Here is a 19,766-nt window from a genome sequence, read left to right on the forward strand (position 1 = left end):
ACTTGATCCTCCTGTAACACAGTAACAAAGCCCCAAGTACTTGATTCTAATTATATCTTAATTGTTGCTGGTTTTTTCTTAAAGGACCAAAAAGTCAATTCTTAATAAACAGCTAAGGCCAAGAATAACACCTTTCCAAACAGACAATTTTTATTTAAATTGTAAAAAATAGTAATTCCAAACAAGAGTCTCCACCAACCCCGTGACAACTCACCAGAGAAGGCCCTGCTTCTTCCTCCCCCTCCTTGAAGTACCCTGTGCCTAATCAACAGCCCGGGGCAGCACCCTGCACTGCTGCTAGCTTTTCCAAAGAGGGAGAACAGGGCAAGGCTCACCACCATTGGAAATTGCCTGAGACCAACTGAAAGAGTCCAGTCTGAAATCCCAACTGTTCCTATGAAAGTCCCTCTACTGGTGACACGTTGGCTTGGGGCGGGAGCAGGGAAGCTGGGACCAGAACAGCCTGTGGGCTCACTTAGCTTCTCCGATAACAAAGACAATCTGTCGCTTGTTAGGCTTATACTGTGGCAGGTTGGAGGCTGAAGGTCTGTTAGTGCATTTAGTGCTGGGTGAGAAGGGTGGCCCAGCCTGGGATACTGAAGTCCTCTGGTGGCAAGGCAGAGCCATGAGAGCCCACATCCCCCGTCACTTTCTGCTGAATAAGGGGGGTGGGGAGGATGTCCCCACTGCTGGTTCTTGGCAGCCCTTCTGTGCCTGCTTGGGCCTGTTCCTCGGGGGTACTGGAGAGCTTGAGTCTAGTAAGATTGGGGGTGACCCTGTGCTAAGACCCAGCCGCAGCTCAGGCCATAGCATGGCTGGTCTAAGAGTAGCCCCCGGCCATCTGACTTGTAGCCGCGTTGCTGCCCACTCCTCGCCAGGCCTGGAAGCTGAAGAAAGCACTCACTCCATAGGCAATCATCACCAGGCAAGCAAAAAACTGGCAGGAAAGAAGAAAAGAGGCCAAGATGGTCAGTCAGAGAGAGCAAGGGAACCATATGGAGTCAGCAACAGCAGACCAAGTGGTCTGTCTCCTTAGGTGGACTTGGGGATAAATCTTGGGTCAATCAGAACCATTTGTTCTGGCAGCCACACTCCTTATGCCCAGCTACACACACCACACAGCTGGCATTATGTTCCAAGGGTCCGGGCAACGGAACCACACAGGCCAGACATGTCAGGTGGTACCAGGGGCGACCAAGAGTGTCCAACTGCTCAGTGTAACAGTGACTATGGGGTAACTTCACACACTTCACAGGGACTTAATGTCCACAGGAAACATTCAGGGCTGGGGCAGGTGGATCTCTGTGAGTTTGAGGCCAGCCTGGTCTATAAGAGCTAGTTCCAGGATAGGAACCAAAGCTACAGAGAAAACTTGTCTCAAAAAAAATAAAAAACAAAAACCATTCATGGCTAGGGCTCAGAAGTAGAGTGTTTGCCCAGCCTCACAAGGCCCTGTGAGGTTCTAGGCCCAGAATTGAAAACATAATAACAGTAACAATACTCAAAAGGAGTTTCCTGAACCAGTTCATACTCTGTATGCTGACCTGTGTTTTCTGCAGCTTAGACTCAGTTCCCAAGAGTGAGCTCACTAAATTTTTTTTTTGGGGGGGGGTGGGTTTTGAGACAGGGATTCTCTATAGCTTTGGAGCCTGTCCTGGAACTTGCTCTTGTAGACCAGGCTGGCCTCGAACTCGCAGAGATCTATCTGCTTCCGCCTCCCAAGTGCTGGGATTAAAGGCATGCGCCACCAGCGCCCAGTGAGTTCACTAATTTTAAAACCTCTCTTAACCGGGAAGAGGGAAGACACCAAGGGCTGCCCTGTCCTGGACATGACCACAACTCCGATTTCCTTGTCTGAAAAAGAACCAATGGGCTCCAACTCTAGGGCAATGTACAGGGCCTTGTGGGCAGAGTGCGAATGGCCGTCTGACACAGCCCGAGTCTAGACTTTCTGTAAGAGAATACAAGTCAAAACTGCAGACAGAACGTAGTGATTAACAGCCACCCCAGGTGACGTGAAGCAAAACGAGTGTGGCTCAGCAGAGGCTCAGCAATGATCCCAGGTGTCCAGGTCCCTAAGGAAAACTGAGTGACACTGAGCGTCCGGGAACCTGTGAGCACACAGGCCTGGGCTGGTGGATCCCCTGCAGAAGGCTGGAGCCTCAGCCTCGGGAGCATACTTACAGAGGCAGCCGAGCGCTGGTTATACGGCCGGGAGCCCTTCAGGGACGTCAGATCGACTGCTGAGGCACAAGTGATAAAGGCGGTAATATAGAGAACCGTGGCGGCGACGAAGAAGACCATCAACTGTGGGGCAAGGGAAAGCAGCCGTAAAACATCCACAGGGAGTATCCCCACCCCAGGACAGTGCCAGGCTACCAGGCCACTCCTCTGCCATGGTAACAAGCCACTCACCTCTAACCAGCTAAAGAAAAGCAGGCCACTCAATACATGGCACGCAGCCATAGCCACACCCTCCTGTGACCACATCAGCACTTGGCCTTGCAGCTGGCCCTAGGATAAAGTCTCACATCCCTCTCACCACCAATGCGAAAAATCCACGACTCCCTTTGGCATTATCCTCAACATAACACCAAGGAGACTGGGCATGAGTCTCACTGGTAAAGCATTTATCCCGCCTTTGTGAGGTCCTGAGTTTGACCCCTAGCACCATCAAAACAACAAACAAAATACCTCCCCTTGAGGCTGATGCTGGACAGTGGTAGCTCCCCAGGACCAGGTACGTGTGAGGTTTCTGGAACCTTCCTCGCCCAGTTCACTAGTCTACCTTGCCTGGCCCTTTCAAGGATTGGTGGTCTCTATACCAGAGTTGCGGGATCATCACCCAGCTCCTCTCCCAGCTCAGCCCTCCCTGCCTGGCACAGAAACAGAACCCAGCTGGCCTCCTTCATGGAGCGCTGTACTGGAACCCCATTCTGGCCTCAGAGACAAGTCTCCTGCCGTGTAGGATTCTTCCTTTGGGGCCCAGGGATATTCAGAGGGAGTCTGACCCTTAGTCAGGAGTCCAGCCGCCACCACCTCAATCCCAAATCATGTCCCCAAGTACAGTGACCACTGCATACCCTGCCAGGCTCTGGCCAGTGATACAAGATCTAACAAACCCATTCTGTCTCAGCATGACTCACGTTTCCTCTGGTTAAACAGGCATTGAATTGTACACAATCGCCGCCTAGTCCCAGCCTCGCTTGCCTTACAATCATGTGCCTCTGTGCTCACTGAAAGCCTCAGACCCAGCTGCATGGGTGTTCCGGGTTCCAGAAAGAAAAAAAAACGAACCATTTTCTGTGTCTGGCCAGGGTGCTTCCTCCAGTCAGAGGAGACCGGCCTGAGATAAACCTGAGGCACCCATCCTCTCCAGGGCTGCAAGGCCTCCTGTAGACACTCTGTCCACCCTCAAAAAGGTACAGTATCTGCAAGGGCATCTTGCAGACCCACTCAACAGCCCCTTGCTGCTGGTCCCTTCCCAGGGCAAAGTAGGGCATCTACTTAGATCATAAATGTGTCTTTCCACCCCAGCTCTTCAGGTAGTGAAGAGACAAGAGGATCACGACCAGCCCCCCTCCACTTCACATTTATGGAAGGTCAAGGATCACTCACAGGCAAGAGGGCTTAGCCTGGAGCCAGACTCACCACCAATGGCCAGGGCACCATGTACAACTTCATGTGCAGCTGAAACAGGTAGATGATGAAGAAGACGATTGTCAACAGCCAGAGGAAGACAGCGACAAACATGACCCAGCCATAGGCAGGGTACAGGTGGTACGGCGTATCAGCAATCAGGGCCCATACCAACAAACCCAGCACCTGTGGAAAAAACAGGGGCGTCTCAGAGCCCCATAGCTCTGGCCGGAGGCCCAGGCCTCCTTTCTTGGGCTGCTATCAAGATGGCTCAAACAGTAAAATGCTTGCCACAAGCCTGGCAACCCAAGCTCGGTGCCTACAGCTCGAGGGCGTAAGGAGAGAACTGGCTACCAAAAGTTGCCCACTGACCTCCACTCACGTGTTGAAAAAGCTTTTTTCAAAGAAACCTTGACTTGCCTCCTGCTGTACACCTCTGTGCTGGGGATCTTGTCTGGCCGCTCCTCTGCTTCCTCAATCACCGCTGTGCTGTGACAGAAGGCCCTTCCAAGTCCCCAGACACTGCTATCCATGTGGGAACAGTGTCTCCCATAGAGTGTGTGTTCTTTTACACCACTGCTCACAACAACAGTACAGGACCTCCGCTTTGTAACAAACAAGGGCACGGAAGCCAATACCTGTAACCCCAACACCGGAGGAAAATACAGGAGACTTGAGTTCAAGGCCAACATCTACCTAGTGAGTTATAGGCCAGCCTGAGACATGTGAACCCAGCTCAAAACAAAACCTCTGTCTAAAAAGGGGGGTGGGGAGCTTTGAGAAGGCTCAGCTGGAAACTGTAGCTGAGCTCACCTCCAGAACCCACAGTGGAAGGGGAGTGCTCACTCATTCCCAAAGGTTGTCCTCTGGGGGGCCGATGAGATGGATAAATTTGCCTACTGGCAGATAAATTTGCCTACTGCCAGGCTTGAAGGCCTAGGGTAAACCCTCAGCTTCCAGGCTCACACACACGTATACACTAAAATGTTAAAGTTTAAAAACTTTGGGGGTTGTTCTTTTGATTTTGTTTTGTTTTTGTTTTTGAGACAGGACCTTATTCTATATCCTTGGCTGGCCTGGAACTCACCAATTTCCTCCTGCCACTGCCTCCTGAATGCTGGGGTTAAGGGTATAAGCTACCAGGCCTGGCTTTAAATAAACTTTTAAATGAAAAAAGGGAGGCAGAGGCAGGTGAATCCCTGTGAGTTCGAGGCCAGCTTGGTCTACAAGAGCGAGTTCCAGGACAGCTAGGACTATTACACAGGGAAACCCTGTCTCTCAAAGCCAAAAAGAAAGGAAAGAAAAAAAGAAAGAAAGAAAGAAAGACAGACAGACAGACAGAAAGAAAGAAAGAAAGAAAGAAAGAAAGAAAGAAAGAAAGAAAGAAAGAAAGAAAGAAGAAAAGAGCGTGAGAGATGGCCTGGGGGGTAAAGGTACTTGCCACCAAGCCTATGTTTGAATCCTGGGACCCACATGGTAGAGAGAACCAACCCTTGCAAGTTGTCATCTGATACAAGCATGTGTACATAAGTGTGTGCACATACGATAAATAGTGTGTGCACATAAGATAAATAAATAACTGTAATAAAAATTAGTCTCTGGACAAAGAAAAAAAATCCCATTCCCAGGACAACCTCCACACCAATGGGAACAGTTTCTGTGTGCTTTTCTTGGCTCAGTAGAGCAGAGACTGTCTCCAGGGTTCTGAGTCCTCCAGCCTAATGCTCCTCCCTCTCCACCGGCCCTAACTCCCAGTTGTCTCCCCTACAGGTGTTGCCATCCGGCCTCACAAAAGAAGGTTGAGCGACTGCCCGTTACACTGTTCCCCCGTAGCAAGATAGCTGGACATCCCTGACTGTGCATGCTGAAGCTAACAGAATGGACTTTGTTGAAAACCTGTTTTCCTTCCCGCCTGTGTAACTTTCCCCTCACAGCTGGTCTGGGCTTCTCACCTCATTTGATTTCTTTTTGTTTTGTTTTAGTGTTTTTTTTTACTTGTTTGTTTGTTTTACAGTCTCGAACTCACAGAGACCTACCTGCCTCTGCCTCCCCGAATGCTGGATTAAAGGTGTGCCACCACCACCGAGCCTAATTAATTTATTTTTATTTTATGTGCGTGCATTCGCCTGCATGTCTATCAGTGTGAAGGTGTTAGATCACCTGAAACTGGAGTTACAGGTGTTATGAGCTGCCATGTGGGTGCTGGGAGTTGAAAATGGGCCCTCTGGAAGAGCAGCCAACGCTCTTAACCGCCAAGCCATCTCTCCAGCCCCCTTCATTTATAATAGTGCAGGGACCACACCCACCTCAGACAGCTCCTCAAAGATGGAAGTTCAGTTTTACCCAGGAGCCTGTGTTTCCTTCCCCTGGAGTCCCTGCATAGGCACCAAACCCAGAGAGGTCCACACACAGACTTTTTGTAGGGCGCAGTCCAAGGAGCCTGGGGGAGGCCCAAGGGAAGTATCACGCCATGGCTGTCCTCGGCCTCCCCAGCCCCTTTGCTGGCCGAGGATCTCTAGGTTGGGGAACACGCACTCCTGTCTGGAACTCTGGGTATAGAAGTCTACTGTGGCTCTGGAGAAAGAGGCTCCTTTGCTAAGACACAGGAGAGTTGTTCCTCCTTCTGCTTGCACACATGGAAACTAGTGGCTCCGGTCCAAGGGCGAGACCACTTTTGGTCAGATATTAGGAGCAACACTGTACTCTGGAGGCTGGTCTTTGGGAACAAGTCCCTGCCCCTGGCTATCCACTTTGCTGACAGGCCACTTGCAAGTTCCCAGGCACCTAAAGAGAGGTCCTCACCAGAGAGATCAGGACCCAAAGGGGGGGCCCTGCCAGCCACCTCCTTCTAAAACACCCCACCAAAGATTCATCTCAGGGAAGTTTCTTTTTGGTTTGGAATACGCATTTGCAGGATAAGGGCAGATTCTGCTCTCCCAGCTGGTGTGAGCCCCAGACACCCCATGTCACAGAGCATCCTCCCATCTGTTCTTGCTTCTGACCCTCACAAGCAGGCCCGGGTGTTGGCCCCTGTGCCCACTTTACAGCAAGAAGAGGGACAGAGTAGCAGGGCCTTCCTAGCCTGTGGTCACTTGTCAAACTGACAAAGCCCTCGTTGAACTAGGGAGAGAGCTCAGTAGCCGAAGGCACTTGCCACTAAGTCCGACGACCTGAGTTAGCTCTTCAGAACCCACATGGTGGGGGAGAACTGACCCCTGAAGTTGTCCTCTGACCTCCACATACGCACTTTGGTGTGCCCATGCATGCCCCCCCACACACACACACTCAGGACAAGATATCTTGGACTAGGCTCCACACACCTTCTTCCCTCTCTTCCTTCCTGTTTCTCCCCCAACCCTGTTTCTCTCTTTCTTGGCAAGCTCTCATTAGTCCAGAGAGACCTTGAACCCCTACTTCTGCTTCCCAAGTACTGATATCACAAGCATGTGGCACCTCACCTAGCCCCCACACACCCTTTACCCCCCAACCCCAAATCACTGTGCCTGAAACAGACACACTAGAAAGGCCACAAAGCCCCAGAGCTGGGTGAGGTCTTTTCCATCAGGAGAATGGAGACTCCTTGGAATACCAGCTCAGGCAGCTTCCCGGGTAAGAAGCAGGAAGGTGAGCCTGCTAGGGCTGTCCGCTCTTATATGAAGTAGGTTCCAGGTCCCTCACCCTGCCGCTGGGTTGTCTGGTTCCTACTATCTGAAAGGAAGTTAGAGAAGGCATCCGAGTCACAATCGAGAAAAGGCCATGTTTACACGCGTGCCCTCTTCTCTCCAAGCCATCTTGCCAGGTTCCCACAAGTACTCAGGAGACATACCAAGCACTGTAGGTAAAGGGTGGGTGAGCCTGGGACCCCACTCTGCCTTGACAGAGCTGTGACAAAGGAGTTGCTGGGGGGGGGGGAATGGATAAAGCAAAATATGTCAGCCCCTACCAAGGGCAGGGATGTAGGAACCCACGAGTCCCCACCCTGTCCGACTCCACCCCTCTTTTCCAGATCAGCAAACATGTTAGAGATAAAGCAGTAGATAGGTAGGAGAATTTGTGAACCTTTGGGCTGTTGTGCCTGGCCCCGAGCCCAGGCAGCAGACTTGGTTTCTGCCCTAGAACGAGGAAGGTCCATTCCTCTTTTAGAACCCAACAAACTGGTTTCTCGTAAGCCATCAGCCTGGGTATTTCACTGACCCCTCCACTGATGTGGGTGGTCCTGCCAGGGAGGTTCCAGAAGCTGCAGGACCCCCTGGGACTCACTGAAACGCCACCTGGGTGCAGATCCCACTCTACTGGAAGCACCAGAAGCCTTGCCGCAGCATGGGCTCCACTCTTCAGGGATAGCAAAAAGCAGCAGGTTGCTGGGAGCAGAGAATCAAGAGTCCCCAGTTCTACTCCCTGACCCTGTGACCTCTCCCAGAACTCTGGGTCCAGCACAGGTCTCCCGTAGCTCAGATGTCCCTCTAGCGTAACCTGTCCCTGGGTGCCTCTCTTCACAACCCTCTACTGCGACACTTCTGTGTCAGGGTACCCCACCCTCAGGGTGCTCCCAGACCAGCAAGCTGTGCCAGATCAAAAACATAAACTGCTCAAATACGCACGCTCACAGGGTAGGTGTGTGGGAACCAATGCAGGGGGGAAGGGGCACCAGAAGGAAGATCAGTTGTAGATATCGGGCAGAGGAATTCCCCACTGGCAAAGTAACCTGTGATAAGGTTTAGGGAAGTGAAAGGGGGGACAAAGAGAATCACGGGGGACTCCAGAAGAGAATGCGATTCTACCTCTGGCAGTCTGGGTCACCTTGACCTCTGTGTCCATCTACCCCCTACTTTCTAGACAGTGTCAGACTCAAGCCAAGTTACCGTGTGCCCTTGGGAGACTCACACAAGCTTTCTGTCCTCATCTGGGGCCACAAAGGAGTTTTCTATTGGGTGAGAGGTTCAGGGACAACAATGCCTACCCTGATGCTGGGCAGGTGGACTCTGGGGCCATAGCAGGGGTGGGAGGGGGCGTGTGGTTATGTGGTTTAGTTAAACCACAGGAAAGCGAGGGCAGAGCGAGGGAGCTTCCAGTAAGGGAAGCAACTAGACCTGGAGGTTGACACTAGGTCCCAAGGGCTGAGCGAAGCTTCTGGAACAGGAAAGCATGTTACTGGTGGACACGCAACCCTGGGGAACTAAGGCTGCTGAGCGGCACTATGCACGCTAGACAAGGGCTCTGTCCAGAGCCACTCCCATCAGAGCTGCTGAGTCTTGAGGGAATGTTAGAAATTGCTTGCTTGTTTTTAATTATGCGGCATCTCTAGTGTTTAAATGTTAGCAATTAAGCCAAATGTTTTAGGAAGAGCAAAGACCAATCTTCCGGAGGTGATGAGTGGTGCTAAGTTTTCCACAGGCCTCAGTGGCTGCTCCTTACTGCACTTCCAGGAAACTGAGGCGCAGGGTGGCTGCAAGACCCTTCTTGGGGTCCCCCCTCACTTAGGGCACAGCTAGGCAGCTGAGGACATGCAGAACTTGGCCTAGACTGGCCTGGCCTAGCCCAACCTCCACCCCCATCCTGGCCCTTCTCCCTACACTGAAAGGGACTTTATGGGGACAAAAAGTCACCCATTGTGTCCCAGGAGACAAAGGGGAAAGAGACAGAGGCTCCAGGCGCCTGGGCAGGCCACACCACTACCACACACCACCCCCTCTGTGTCAAAGGAGGGCTGGGGGAGGCACCTTGGAATTCCTGCCCTGGATATGAAGCATTCTAGAACGCGGGGGCCATTCAAATCCCAAGGAAGACCAGGAACCACCCAGCTGTCCCCCTCTGTATCTGAAGCAGACACACAAGGAATTCCACGGAGTCACTCAGCCAGGGCACACTCTCCCGGGGCCAGTTCTGTGCCAGGCGGTTCCAGGTGCACAGAAGGCAGCAGGGTCGTGGGCAGCTGGGCCTGGCCTGCAGGAGCCCGCCTGGGCCTTGACTAGCACTGTGGGATTCCAGATGCAGCCTTCTCTATGCCACCTGCCATTGGCAAGTCCTAGATCTAAAAGAGAGTGTTTAAAATCTGGAGGTACAAAGGTATACACACACACACACACACACACACACACACACGCCAATGGCTGAGTCATATGGACCTGAAATATATTCAACTACATGATCATCCTTGAGAGGTAGAGGCAGGAGGATTGCCACAAGTCTGAAGCCAGCCGGGATTTCACAAGACCCTGTCCTGTCTCAATAATAACAGCAATAATAATAAATAATTAAATGTATTGTTGTTATTATTATTTAGTAGGAAAATCTGCCCAACATGAACTCAGACTACTGCTCTCTGCAAGAGGCTCTCTGAAGGTCTCCTTCTGGTCCCATTCAGGTATGCGAGGCAGGTGCAGGATTTGTGACTCCCACCCTCCCTCTGTCTCTTCTGACTCCCCAGCAAGAGGCAATGTGCCCAAAAGAGTTTCAGAAATTCACAGCACCCAGTCTATGTCGCACTCCTCCCTCTTCCCCAGGGAGTTGCATAATACCCGTCTGGGTCTTCCAACACTAGAATCCGGCCAGCCATGAGGGCATCTTAGGGAGTTCTCATTCTGCTTGAGAAGGCCCAGGTAGAGCCCTTGTACATACTGCCAGGGATAGACTTCCTTTCTTGTAGTACTGACTCCTGGGAGGTAGGGACATTGTCTTGGTAACTAGTGCCTGGAGGAACTGTCACTGCTGGGAATGCCAGAGCTCTGGAGCTAGCACAGCCTGTGAATCTCTCAGCCTGGTGAAGTCTATACAGATGGGCAAGGCCTTCCTCTTTTCCTGGGGGTGGCCCGAGCATATCTCTCTGGACTCCATTCCCAGGAGGGGCTGGTGGCAGGCACACTCCACACACCCCAGGCTGACAGAGTTCATCTGGTGTCAGATCCCACCCAGCCCTGCCATAGCTGAGCTTCAGAGCCTGCCTGAGACCAGGTCCCGCCTAACCTTCGGCCCAGTCCTCCCTCGGAGACCCTGGTGTGCCACCCTGCCTCTCCTCCCTGAGCAAACAGGAGGCACTGACCCTGCCCAGCAGCAAAAGCCGGAGCCCCATACTGTCAGACCCAGGGCTGGGTCAGCGGCTGCCAAGGAAAACAGGCCCCCACCTAGGCTCACAGCAACCACAAAGACAGCGGTCAACATAGTCCAGCCACCGCAGCCCGATGGCAATTGCCGACCACACAGGATGACTCTGCAAATGTGAGCTGGTCCCTTCCTGAAGCAGAGGTCACTTTCTGCTTATAGACGACTTGGGAAAACCCCCAGGTAGTCCTGAACTCACTGTGTGAATCTGAGGGTAGAGCCTTCCCTCTCTGACCCTGACATCTACACCCCTCACAGCTTTTGACATAGCCACAAATTATGTATAATTCCCAACCTAATAACATTTTCATTTCTTTAGAAAGTTTTTTTTCCCTGGTTTTTCAAGACAGGGTTTCTCTGTTTAACAATCCTGGCTGCCCTGGAACTCACTTTGTAGACCAGGCTGGACTTGAACTCAGATCTGCCTGTCTCTGCCACCAGAGTATGGGATTAAAGGTGCCACCACCAACCAGGGGAAAAAAATTCTTAATGGTTGTTCATTGGTTAATTTTGGTTTTTAGAGACAGGATCCTATTACTTAGCCCAAGATGGTTGGTACGCCCTGTGTAGCCCAGGATGGCCTTGAACTTACTAATCTCCTTCCTTAGGCTCCTGACCGCTGGGACCACAGGCATGTGCCAACATGCTCCACTTGCTATATAATTTTTAAATAAGTATTACAGGGCTGGCAATATGGCTCTGGGTAAAGGTGCCTGTAACCCACTCTCATGACCTGAGCTTCAGACTTGAGACCCACGTTGTAAAAAGAGAACCAACACCCACAAGTTGTCCTCCAGCTTCTTGATTCATAGAGTAGCTTGCCTATGACTTCACACACACACACACACACACACACACACACACACACACACACAGCAATCTTTAATTTAAATAATAATTCATTTTATTTAGATAGTTTTTGTTTTTTGAAACAGGGCTCACTATGTAGTCTTGTGTGGCCTGGAGATCACTATGTAGGCCAAGCTGGCTTCAAACTCACAGAGATCCGCCTGCCTCTGCCTCCTGAGTGCAGTGTTGGGTGGGATTAAAGTAGTAGGCCCCATGCTTGGTGCAATTTATAAATTATAAAATTTTTTCCTAAAAGCGTGTTGCTACAATGATGACTGCTAATCTCTTGTTGTGTTAACTGATAAACCAAGCTTTACCACAGCTGAGTCTGTGCAGAGAACTCCCTAGGGCTCAGCCCAGCCTCAGAATGGGTCCTTGTGGGAAAAGGTGACTACTGTAGGGTAGTCCACTGGACAAGTGTCGAGGCCGTCTCCTCAGCATGCTCTCCGGCTACGATGAATGCAGATGGCCAAGCTCAACACAGACCTTATTAATGACATTGAACTGTGGAAAGGTCTCAGCTTGACTCAATTTTCAGACACCAGAAAGAAATAAAGGCGGAGGGGACAGAATGTCCCCACACACGGACCTGCCACCTCTGCCTATCAGATTGGAGTGCGTCCAGAGTGTGTCATATCACCAGCCAGGGTGACCACGGGGCAGGCACCTACTGGAGAGGACACAGCTGTGACCTCCATGGAAGACACTCTCCATCACACTCCCAGGTGCAGGGGTGGTGACACAGGCCTGTCTTCTCAACTGCAAGAGCAGTTAAGGCTAGAGGGTCCTAGTTCAGGTCCGTCCTAAACTACACAGTGAGTTCAAGGCCAGCCTGGGCAGCTTAGGGACACCGTATCTCAAGACTGAAAAGAGTAAAAAGAAGGCTGGGTGTGTGTTAAAATGCAACACAACAAACACGGAGTGTGAAAACTGCAGGTGGACAGCCCGATCGCTACCTTTCGCAGCCTGGGTGGGGTGGGGTGCACACACACTGCGCATACCGTCTGACTCTGGGATCCCTGGGGCTCCACTTACAGAAAATGCCACACAGACACCAGTGGCACATGCAAAGTCACGCACGACAGAGGCGTGGAAATAACAAAGGAATGGGAATTCAGGTGTGTCAGGGCCCAGCTGCTCCACGAGTTGCTACAGTCAGGGGAGTGTGCTCTCTGCTATGAAGAGACCTGGAGCCTACACCTCTTAGCTATGCTCCTGAGCCCCTATTTTAGAAATAAAGACTCTAGGCTGGGCAGTGGTGCGCACGCCTTTAATCCCAGCACTCGGGAGGCAGAGACAGGCTGATCTTTGTGAATTCGAGGCCAGCCTGGTCTACAGAGTGAACTCCAGGACAGACAAGGCTACACAGAAAAACCCTGTCTCGGAAAAACAGAAAGGAAACAAAACAAAATGCAATGGTTGGCTGGCCTGTAGAAAAATTGAGACGTAGCCAAATGAACGAAGGCCACAATGACACTGTAACCGCACCACAGAAGCTACAGAGACATTGCATCACAGCGACCCACACACAACAGACACACTGTAACTCCACGGCTGGTGTTCTAATGCTACACTCATTTTACTGTCTGTGCACATAGGCATACACACGGGCATTCTCGTGCCACGGAGCCCTTAGAGAGGTCGGAGGGCAAACCGCCAGTCAGTCTGCTTTTCTACCACGTGGGCCGCCAGACTTGGAACAAGCTTTTGCCTGTTGTGCCATCTCACCTCTCCCTCCCTCCCACCCATCAGTGTTCTTTACATGCATAAAAAAGGGACTGAAAATATCCTAAAACAGTTGCCCTCATAGGGGGAGGGGCTGGATCCAAGAACAACTTTAGCTCTGGCGGCACAGGGTCTATGCAGCCCAGGCTGCTGGCCTTGAGCTGCCTTGGGTTCCTTCAGTCTCCTGAATGCTGGGTTCCACACACACACACACACACACACACACACACACACACACACCCCTACCTGGCTAGCATTCCCAAAGTTGTCACACTCTTGCCCACCAGCAAGGAGGAGTGTGGCAGGAATTAACCACACAGAGCACTGTGGCTTCATCACGGGAACGTGCAGGCTCCACTCAGACTACCAAACAACCTCAGGTCAATCAGTACTAAGGGTGCCCCCAGTACTGTCACCCCAACTCCACCTGCCACTGCTCGCATCTGCTCAGCAACACAGCAGGCCCTTCTCAGAAGTCAGAACTCTTGGGCCTTGTCCTATCCCTTCATGGAGAAAAAAGCCTGCCTGCTGGGACTGCCAGTCAGCCAAAATCACCAAGAAGAGCTTCCTCATGTCCCCAAGAGTGGAAGGATGAAGGAAGCCTTGAGCACTGAGCTCCTTGTCCCTAGAAACAGTTAAACTTGCCAAAGGGCCCTAGCATCTAGGGCCCAGTGAATCCTGACTTCACTCTGCCACGTGGTGGGCACTACTTCTCCACCATCACTGTTTTACAGACAAGGGTATAGGGAAGTGGTGAATTAAGAGGTTCCCTAGTATCCCAAATTGAAGAAGGCAGAATCTGAATTTGAACCCCAAGACCTCAGCTTCCACGTCTACTATCAGTCAGTGTTTTCAATGATACCCTGGAGCACTATGGTGGCAGAGGAAGTCTCTAATCTGTTTGTTTACTTAAAAACAGACCCTTATGGCTGCTCCCAATCCCAGGAGGAAGGCCAGGAAGTGCTCACTGCCCACGTCCCCATTCCCTCAAGGCATTCATCAGCTAGTCCCCAGCGTCTAGTCCTGAGCACCAGGGCTTAATCCACCATCTCACCTAAATCCCCTTCACTCCCCTCTCTCCTAAAACAGGGTCTACTTAGCTCAGGCTGGCCCCAAATCCGTGATCCGAGGAGCACCAGAGTTATAAACCTCGCTAGAACCTTCTTCTGAAATCCCATCCATCTAGACACTCTTAAGAGCTCACCTCTGCCAGGAAGCCCTCCCCAAAAGCCTGGGCAGAGTCTTCCTTCCTGAAGTAGTTGTCCTTCTCTGGGAACCCTCTAGGAACCCAGACTCCCAAATAAAGGCAACAGGAAACATAGCTGGAGCCAGGCCTCAGATGGCCAGATCTGAGTGCAAATCCTACCTGTGTGCAGCAGCCTGGCCGAATGCCACTTCCCCACCCCACCCCCTTGTGACTTTGCTCAAGTGCCTCTGTGCTTATCACCGAGTCCCAGGTAGGACCATTCTTTGTCCCAAAACTGGAGTTGGGGGGGGTGTTAAAATTAGCAAAAAGATGGGCACTTCATCCCCACGTTTTTCAATTTTTCTAAAGTGGTTAGGGTGTACCATGGGCACCTCCTGGCCACGCACACAGCATCCTTCCACTCGCTTGCCACACAAAGAGCGGTAGCACACAGCACTCTGGTGCTTCATGACTAGAAGAGTTGTCTCTAGGTCACCTTTGCATGCCTATTTAGAAGCGAGCTATGAAGATTCGTGTTTCTCCTTTTGCTTACATTACTAGGAAGCTCAGGCATGAAGATTTTACACTTGTAGGCTTCTCCAAACCATCAGGTTTTAGAAATACACTAACTCTTCTGTTTTAACCATTAATAGCGCCATCTGATATTCTGGGGCTAGAGGGGGATGGGATAAGGTTACAGAGTATAAAGACCATCAGTTATCTGTACACTGAGGCAGGTTCACAGATGAAGAACAATGTTTTGCTCAAGTAGCTTGGACTTCCTCCTCACCCACCTTTCCAGCAGTGCAGGACACCTTGGGGTACAGAGCAACCTGGGGAGCAAGGAGCACCATCTCCTTAGTTACTGCCCCCTCCAAACAGCCTTCTCTGATCCCCAGAGGCAGGCACTAGGCAGGGAGCCTCTCCCACGTCCTCTAAAGTGCCACACCCACATACTACAAGAGCAAAGCAAAATATTAGAAGTCAGAAAAACCACTCCCAGAAGGTGAGTGATTAGAAAGAAGTCTCCGAGCCTGTTTTTATCTGTTGAGAGGAGAAAAATCCAGCCAGACGTAGTGGCACACGCATTTAATTCCAGCACTCAGGAGGCAGAGGCCGGTGGATCTCTGTGAGTTCTCAAGGCCAACCTGGTCTACGAGTGAGTTCCAGGACACAGAGAAATTGTGTTCTGAAAAACAAAACAACAACAAAAAAGATGCCTAGCCAAAAGGTCTAGGCTAGCCTCCAGTGTGCTATTGTGGCTTCCCAGTAGATATGGTGCCTGTCTCTGCCCCTCCCCCATCTGGGCCCCAGCGGAATAGTAGGTTGCCACAGAAACATCTGAGGGAACAGTGTCTCAGACAAACAGACTGGTACAGTCTCCAAGTGAGGTCTGTGGACCCAATATAGGGAAGGAGCTAGGCAGTAAAAGGTACCTATCACTCTCCACCCCCCTCCCCATGTCTCAATGCTCCCAAACCTCCAAGGGTCACCAACACAACCAAGACCCCAGTTCTGGTCCTAAACGCCTAAGATGTAGACCAGATGCTTGCTGATGCTTCAACTGCTTAGCCTGTGAGCTACTCTCCCGACCTCCACTCAACTCTGCCACCTGCAGTTCCTCCACCATTCCCTGCACTACCCCAGGCTCCCATTCCAGGGATGACCTGCTGGAAAGCAGCCCTCTAGTTCCCAGGGAAGCCTTCTAGACTAGACCTGTCCCCTCTTTGTTCCTTCCACAAGCCACCACTTAGCTCCTCTCAGGCTAGTCCAAAGCTGACCCTCAGGGGTGAGGTTAAAAGAGTCCAAATAGAAACCCCTGGCATGGTGGTGCCAGGGAATAATTGAAACCCTTGGAAAGATGTAGTTCAAAGCTAGCTTCGGCTACACGAGGAGTTTGAAGGCAGCTTCAGCTACAGAGAGAATTCAAGACCAATCCGGACTATATGCGACCCTGTCTCAAAACAAATACAAAACTGAATAAAAGAAACCAAACAAACAAATCACCAAGAGCCCAACACTCCCGGGTTGACAATGTCTTCTGTTGAAGATTTGAACTGGTCCCATCATGCCACCCCTCTCCAAAGTCATCAAAACCAAACAATATCCAAAAAGCATTCCGGGAGAATGTTTTTTTTTAACGCAAGTTTCTTGTTGCACTTCCGGAGATTCAAAGAGCAATTTCACATTTTTTCCGGCGGGTGGCCCGGGAATCTGAATTTTAAACAAACCCAGGCAGGAGATAGGGGAGGATGGAGAAGATGGGTGAGGGCTCACAAGGAAGATCAGAAATCCGAAACCAAGGCAGAGGCCCCAGGTGGAGGTGGCTGCTCCCCTGGAGAGTAGGCAAGACCTAATCTCTGCAGAGGGCCTCTGGACACCCCGGCCTGGCCCTGGGTGTGCCTCCTAATCTCACTTCCAGAACCACCCTATCCCTCTGCCAGTGGACCTCGATTTTTGGAGACCGCTCCCCAGGGGCAGTCACAGGCCTCCAGACCCTCACAGCAGTGTACCGTGAAAAGACCGCTTACACCTCAGATTGCACCCGGTGGGAAGGGGCAATCCTTGAGTCCGTAGTTGGGGTCTGCACAGAGATCCCGAGGTGGCAGGCATGTGACTTCTGACCTCCCGCGAATCTCCACAGCCCAGAGCAGGAGATTCGACCCGCAGGCTCTGGGCAAGTGCCCCGGAGAGAGCGCACGCGTCGGGGCCACCAATGCGCTGTCCTTCTCTGTCCCGGATGGCCGTCCGGCTGCCTCACTGGCCGGCTGGAGCCGGTGGGCAGTGGACTTTGCTCGGCCGAGAAGGCCTGGGCCGGGTCCCAGAGGAAAGGGGGCAGGGCAGAAGGAAAGGAACAGACTGGCGGACAGTTGTGCGCGGCGATCTCAGCTGCGGCTTCACCGCAGGAACCACCAGGTAGGGCGTGGGGTCCCCTCCACAGAAGTCTTACTGCGCTCTCAGGGATACCACACGGGCGCCCTGAGGTGCGAGGTTCCTGGCGATCTCGAGGGACGCGTCCTGGGGGGTCCCTGGAGAATACCCCATCCCGTCACCGAGCTACCCGGCTCACCAGCTGCAGTAGCGCAAGCACCCCGAGGGCGGAGCGCACGAAGCCCAGGTCCGGGCGCAGCGCAGACACCGACGCTCCCACGCCCTGCGCGGGGCTGCTGGTTCTCGTGCTAACTTTCGACGGGAACTCGGCCATGGCGTTCGGGAGCCCACGATGCTCCGGCCGCGCTCCCGGCGCTGCTCCGGGGCTGCAACTGCGGCTCCCGCTGCGGGCTCTGCGTGGGATCCCTGGGCAGATCCGACAGGTGCGCAACGCCCCGCCCCGCGACGCCCCAGGCCTCACCCCTCTCTGAGACCCCGCCCCTTAACCCTCGGCTCGCCGCCGGACAGTGATCTTCAAGTCCCCTTACGCACACCCATCTACCCGCGACCGACAGAAGCGACCTCGCTCTTTCCCACGTAGTCCTAGGGTGTTGTGTGTCCTTGGGCAACCCGCTGCGCCCCCTTAGGAGGAAAGCGGGTCGTTGTGAATCAGCGTCCGGGAAAGGTCTACCCAGACTAGGGGTACACAGTGGAGAACCGTCCTTTCTAGGCTGCAGGCTGGTTCCTTTCTAAACAGATAAAGCAAACCAGGGAAGTGACTCACACCTGTAATCTCAGCACTCAGGAGGAGTGGAGGAGAGGGGATCACGGAAAATTCAAGTCTAACCTGGCTGTATAATGAATTCCAGGCTTGTCTAGGCTACATGGTGAGACCCTGTCTCTAAACAAACTAACCAACTAAATAACTACTAACACTACCTAAGGCAGAGAGGAATAGGATTAATCCCAGCACTGAGAGGTCAGGAGATCACTTCAGGATTATCTTGGGTTACAGTGTGCACTTCAGGAGAGCCTGGGATACACAGTATCTTGTCAAACAAGAACAAAGTCTAGTCTATTTGCACACACTAATCCCAGATACTAGGGCCCTAAGGCAAGAGTATAGAAAGTTCAGGCCCTGCTTAGGCTAGTAGAGTAAACTCAAAGCTAGGCTGGGCAACTTCCTGGGCTGCTGTTTCAAAGTCTTATTTTTTTTTTCCAAGACAGGGTTTTTCTGCATAGAAGAGAACTTGCTCTGTAGACCAGGCTGGCCTCCAACTCGTAGAGATTCACCTGCCTCTGCCTCCCAAGTGCTGGGATTAAAGGTGTACATCAAATTTTTAAAATACGGAAAAGATTAGGGGTGGAGCTACACGGCAGAATGCTTTCCCTAGTGTGGTGCTGCCGCCACAAGTCCCTGGGTTCGATCCTCAGCACTGCTTGTCGGAACTGACTATCTAGGACTTAGAGATGGCTGGACCGTGGCTCCTTCTCTGTCCTAGAGGGTGTGCTGGTGCTCACTCTGAAGAACTATTTGAGGAGAGCAAATGAGATGTCTGTGGAAACCTGCGACTGTGTCAGGGAGGGTTGCCCTGGAGATGAGAGGTGATGTTGGATTTCACTGCTGTGGTGTGCACAGACACACCTGCTCACATTCTTCACCATTGACAGCTAGACCAGCTCCTCTTGGGTCCCACTGTCTATGTGGGTGGGACAAGCAGTAGGAGATAAGTGATAGACCGGGGGGGGGGGGATAAATTCAGATAGAGACAGCTGATGCCGTGACTGAATCAAACAAGGACGAGACAGAGTGGCCAGGAGGAGGTTTTTAGATAGGATGGCAGTCTTTTTTTTTAATTAATTAATTATTTAGTTAATTTTTGCATACCAATCTCAGTTCCCCCTCCCTCTTCTCCTCCCCCTCTCTCCACCTTCCCCCACTGCTCCTCAGAGAGGATAAGGTCTCTGCTGGGAAGTCAACTAAGTCGACCGTCACCTCATTGAGGCAGGACCAAGCCCCTGCTCCCCCTGTGCCTAGGCTGAGCAAGGTGTCTCTCCATAGAGAACAGGTTCCAAAAAGTCAGTTCATGCATTAGGGTTAGATCCTGGTCCCACCGCCAGTGGCCCTACATACTGCCCAAACCACACCTTTGTCACCTGCATTCAGGAGGTCTAGTTCAGTCCTATGCAGTTTCCCCATGGGATGACTGTCTTAATTAGGGTTTCTATTGCTGTGATGAACGCCATGACCAAAGCAACTTGGGAAGGGTTTATTTCGCTTATGTTTCTACATCACTGTTCATCTTTGAAGGAAGCCAGGACAGGATCTCAAACAGGGCAGGAACCTGGAGGCAGAAGCTGATGCAGAGGCTGTGGAGGGGTGCTGCTTACTGGCTTG

General features: G+C 52.0%; 1 protein-coding gene across 1 annotated transcript; it reads right to left on the bottom strand.

Annotated features, from left to right (window-relative positions):
* Positions 1 to 125: 125 nt before the first annotated feature.
* Positions 126 to 17,942, bottom strand: Pllp (plasmolipin). Its single transcript, XM_075976943.1, has 4 exons — positions 17,568 to 17,942; positions 3,652 to 3,825; positions 2,185 to 2,307; positions 126 to 937 (listed from the first exon to the last, which is right to left on the bottom strand). Exons 1-4 carry the CDS (start codon positions 17,700 to 17,702, stop codon positions 821 to 823), a joined length of 549 nt encoding a protein of 182 aa, XP_075833058.1. The 5' UTR covers positions 17,703 to 17,942; the 3' UTR covers positions 126 to 820.
* Positions 17,943 to 19,766: the final 1,824 nt, after the last annotated feature.

The sequence above is a fragment of the Microtus pennsylvanicus genome, chromosome 6 (genome assembly GCF_037038515.1).
Source record: "Microtus pennsylvanicus isolate mMicPen1 chromosome 6, mMicPen1.hap1, whole genome shotgun sequence".
In the NCBI taxonomy this organism is placed as follows: domain Eukaryota; kingdom Metazoa; phylum Chordata; class Mammalia; order Rodentia; family Cricetidae; genus Microtus; species Microtus pennsylvanicus.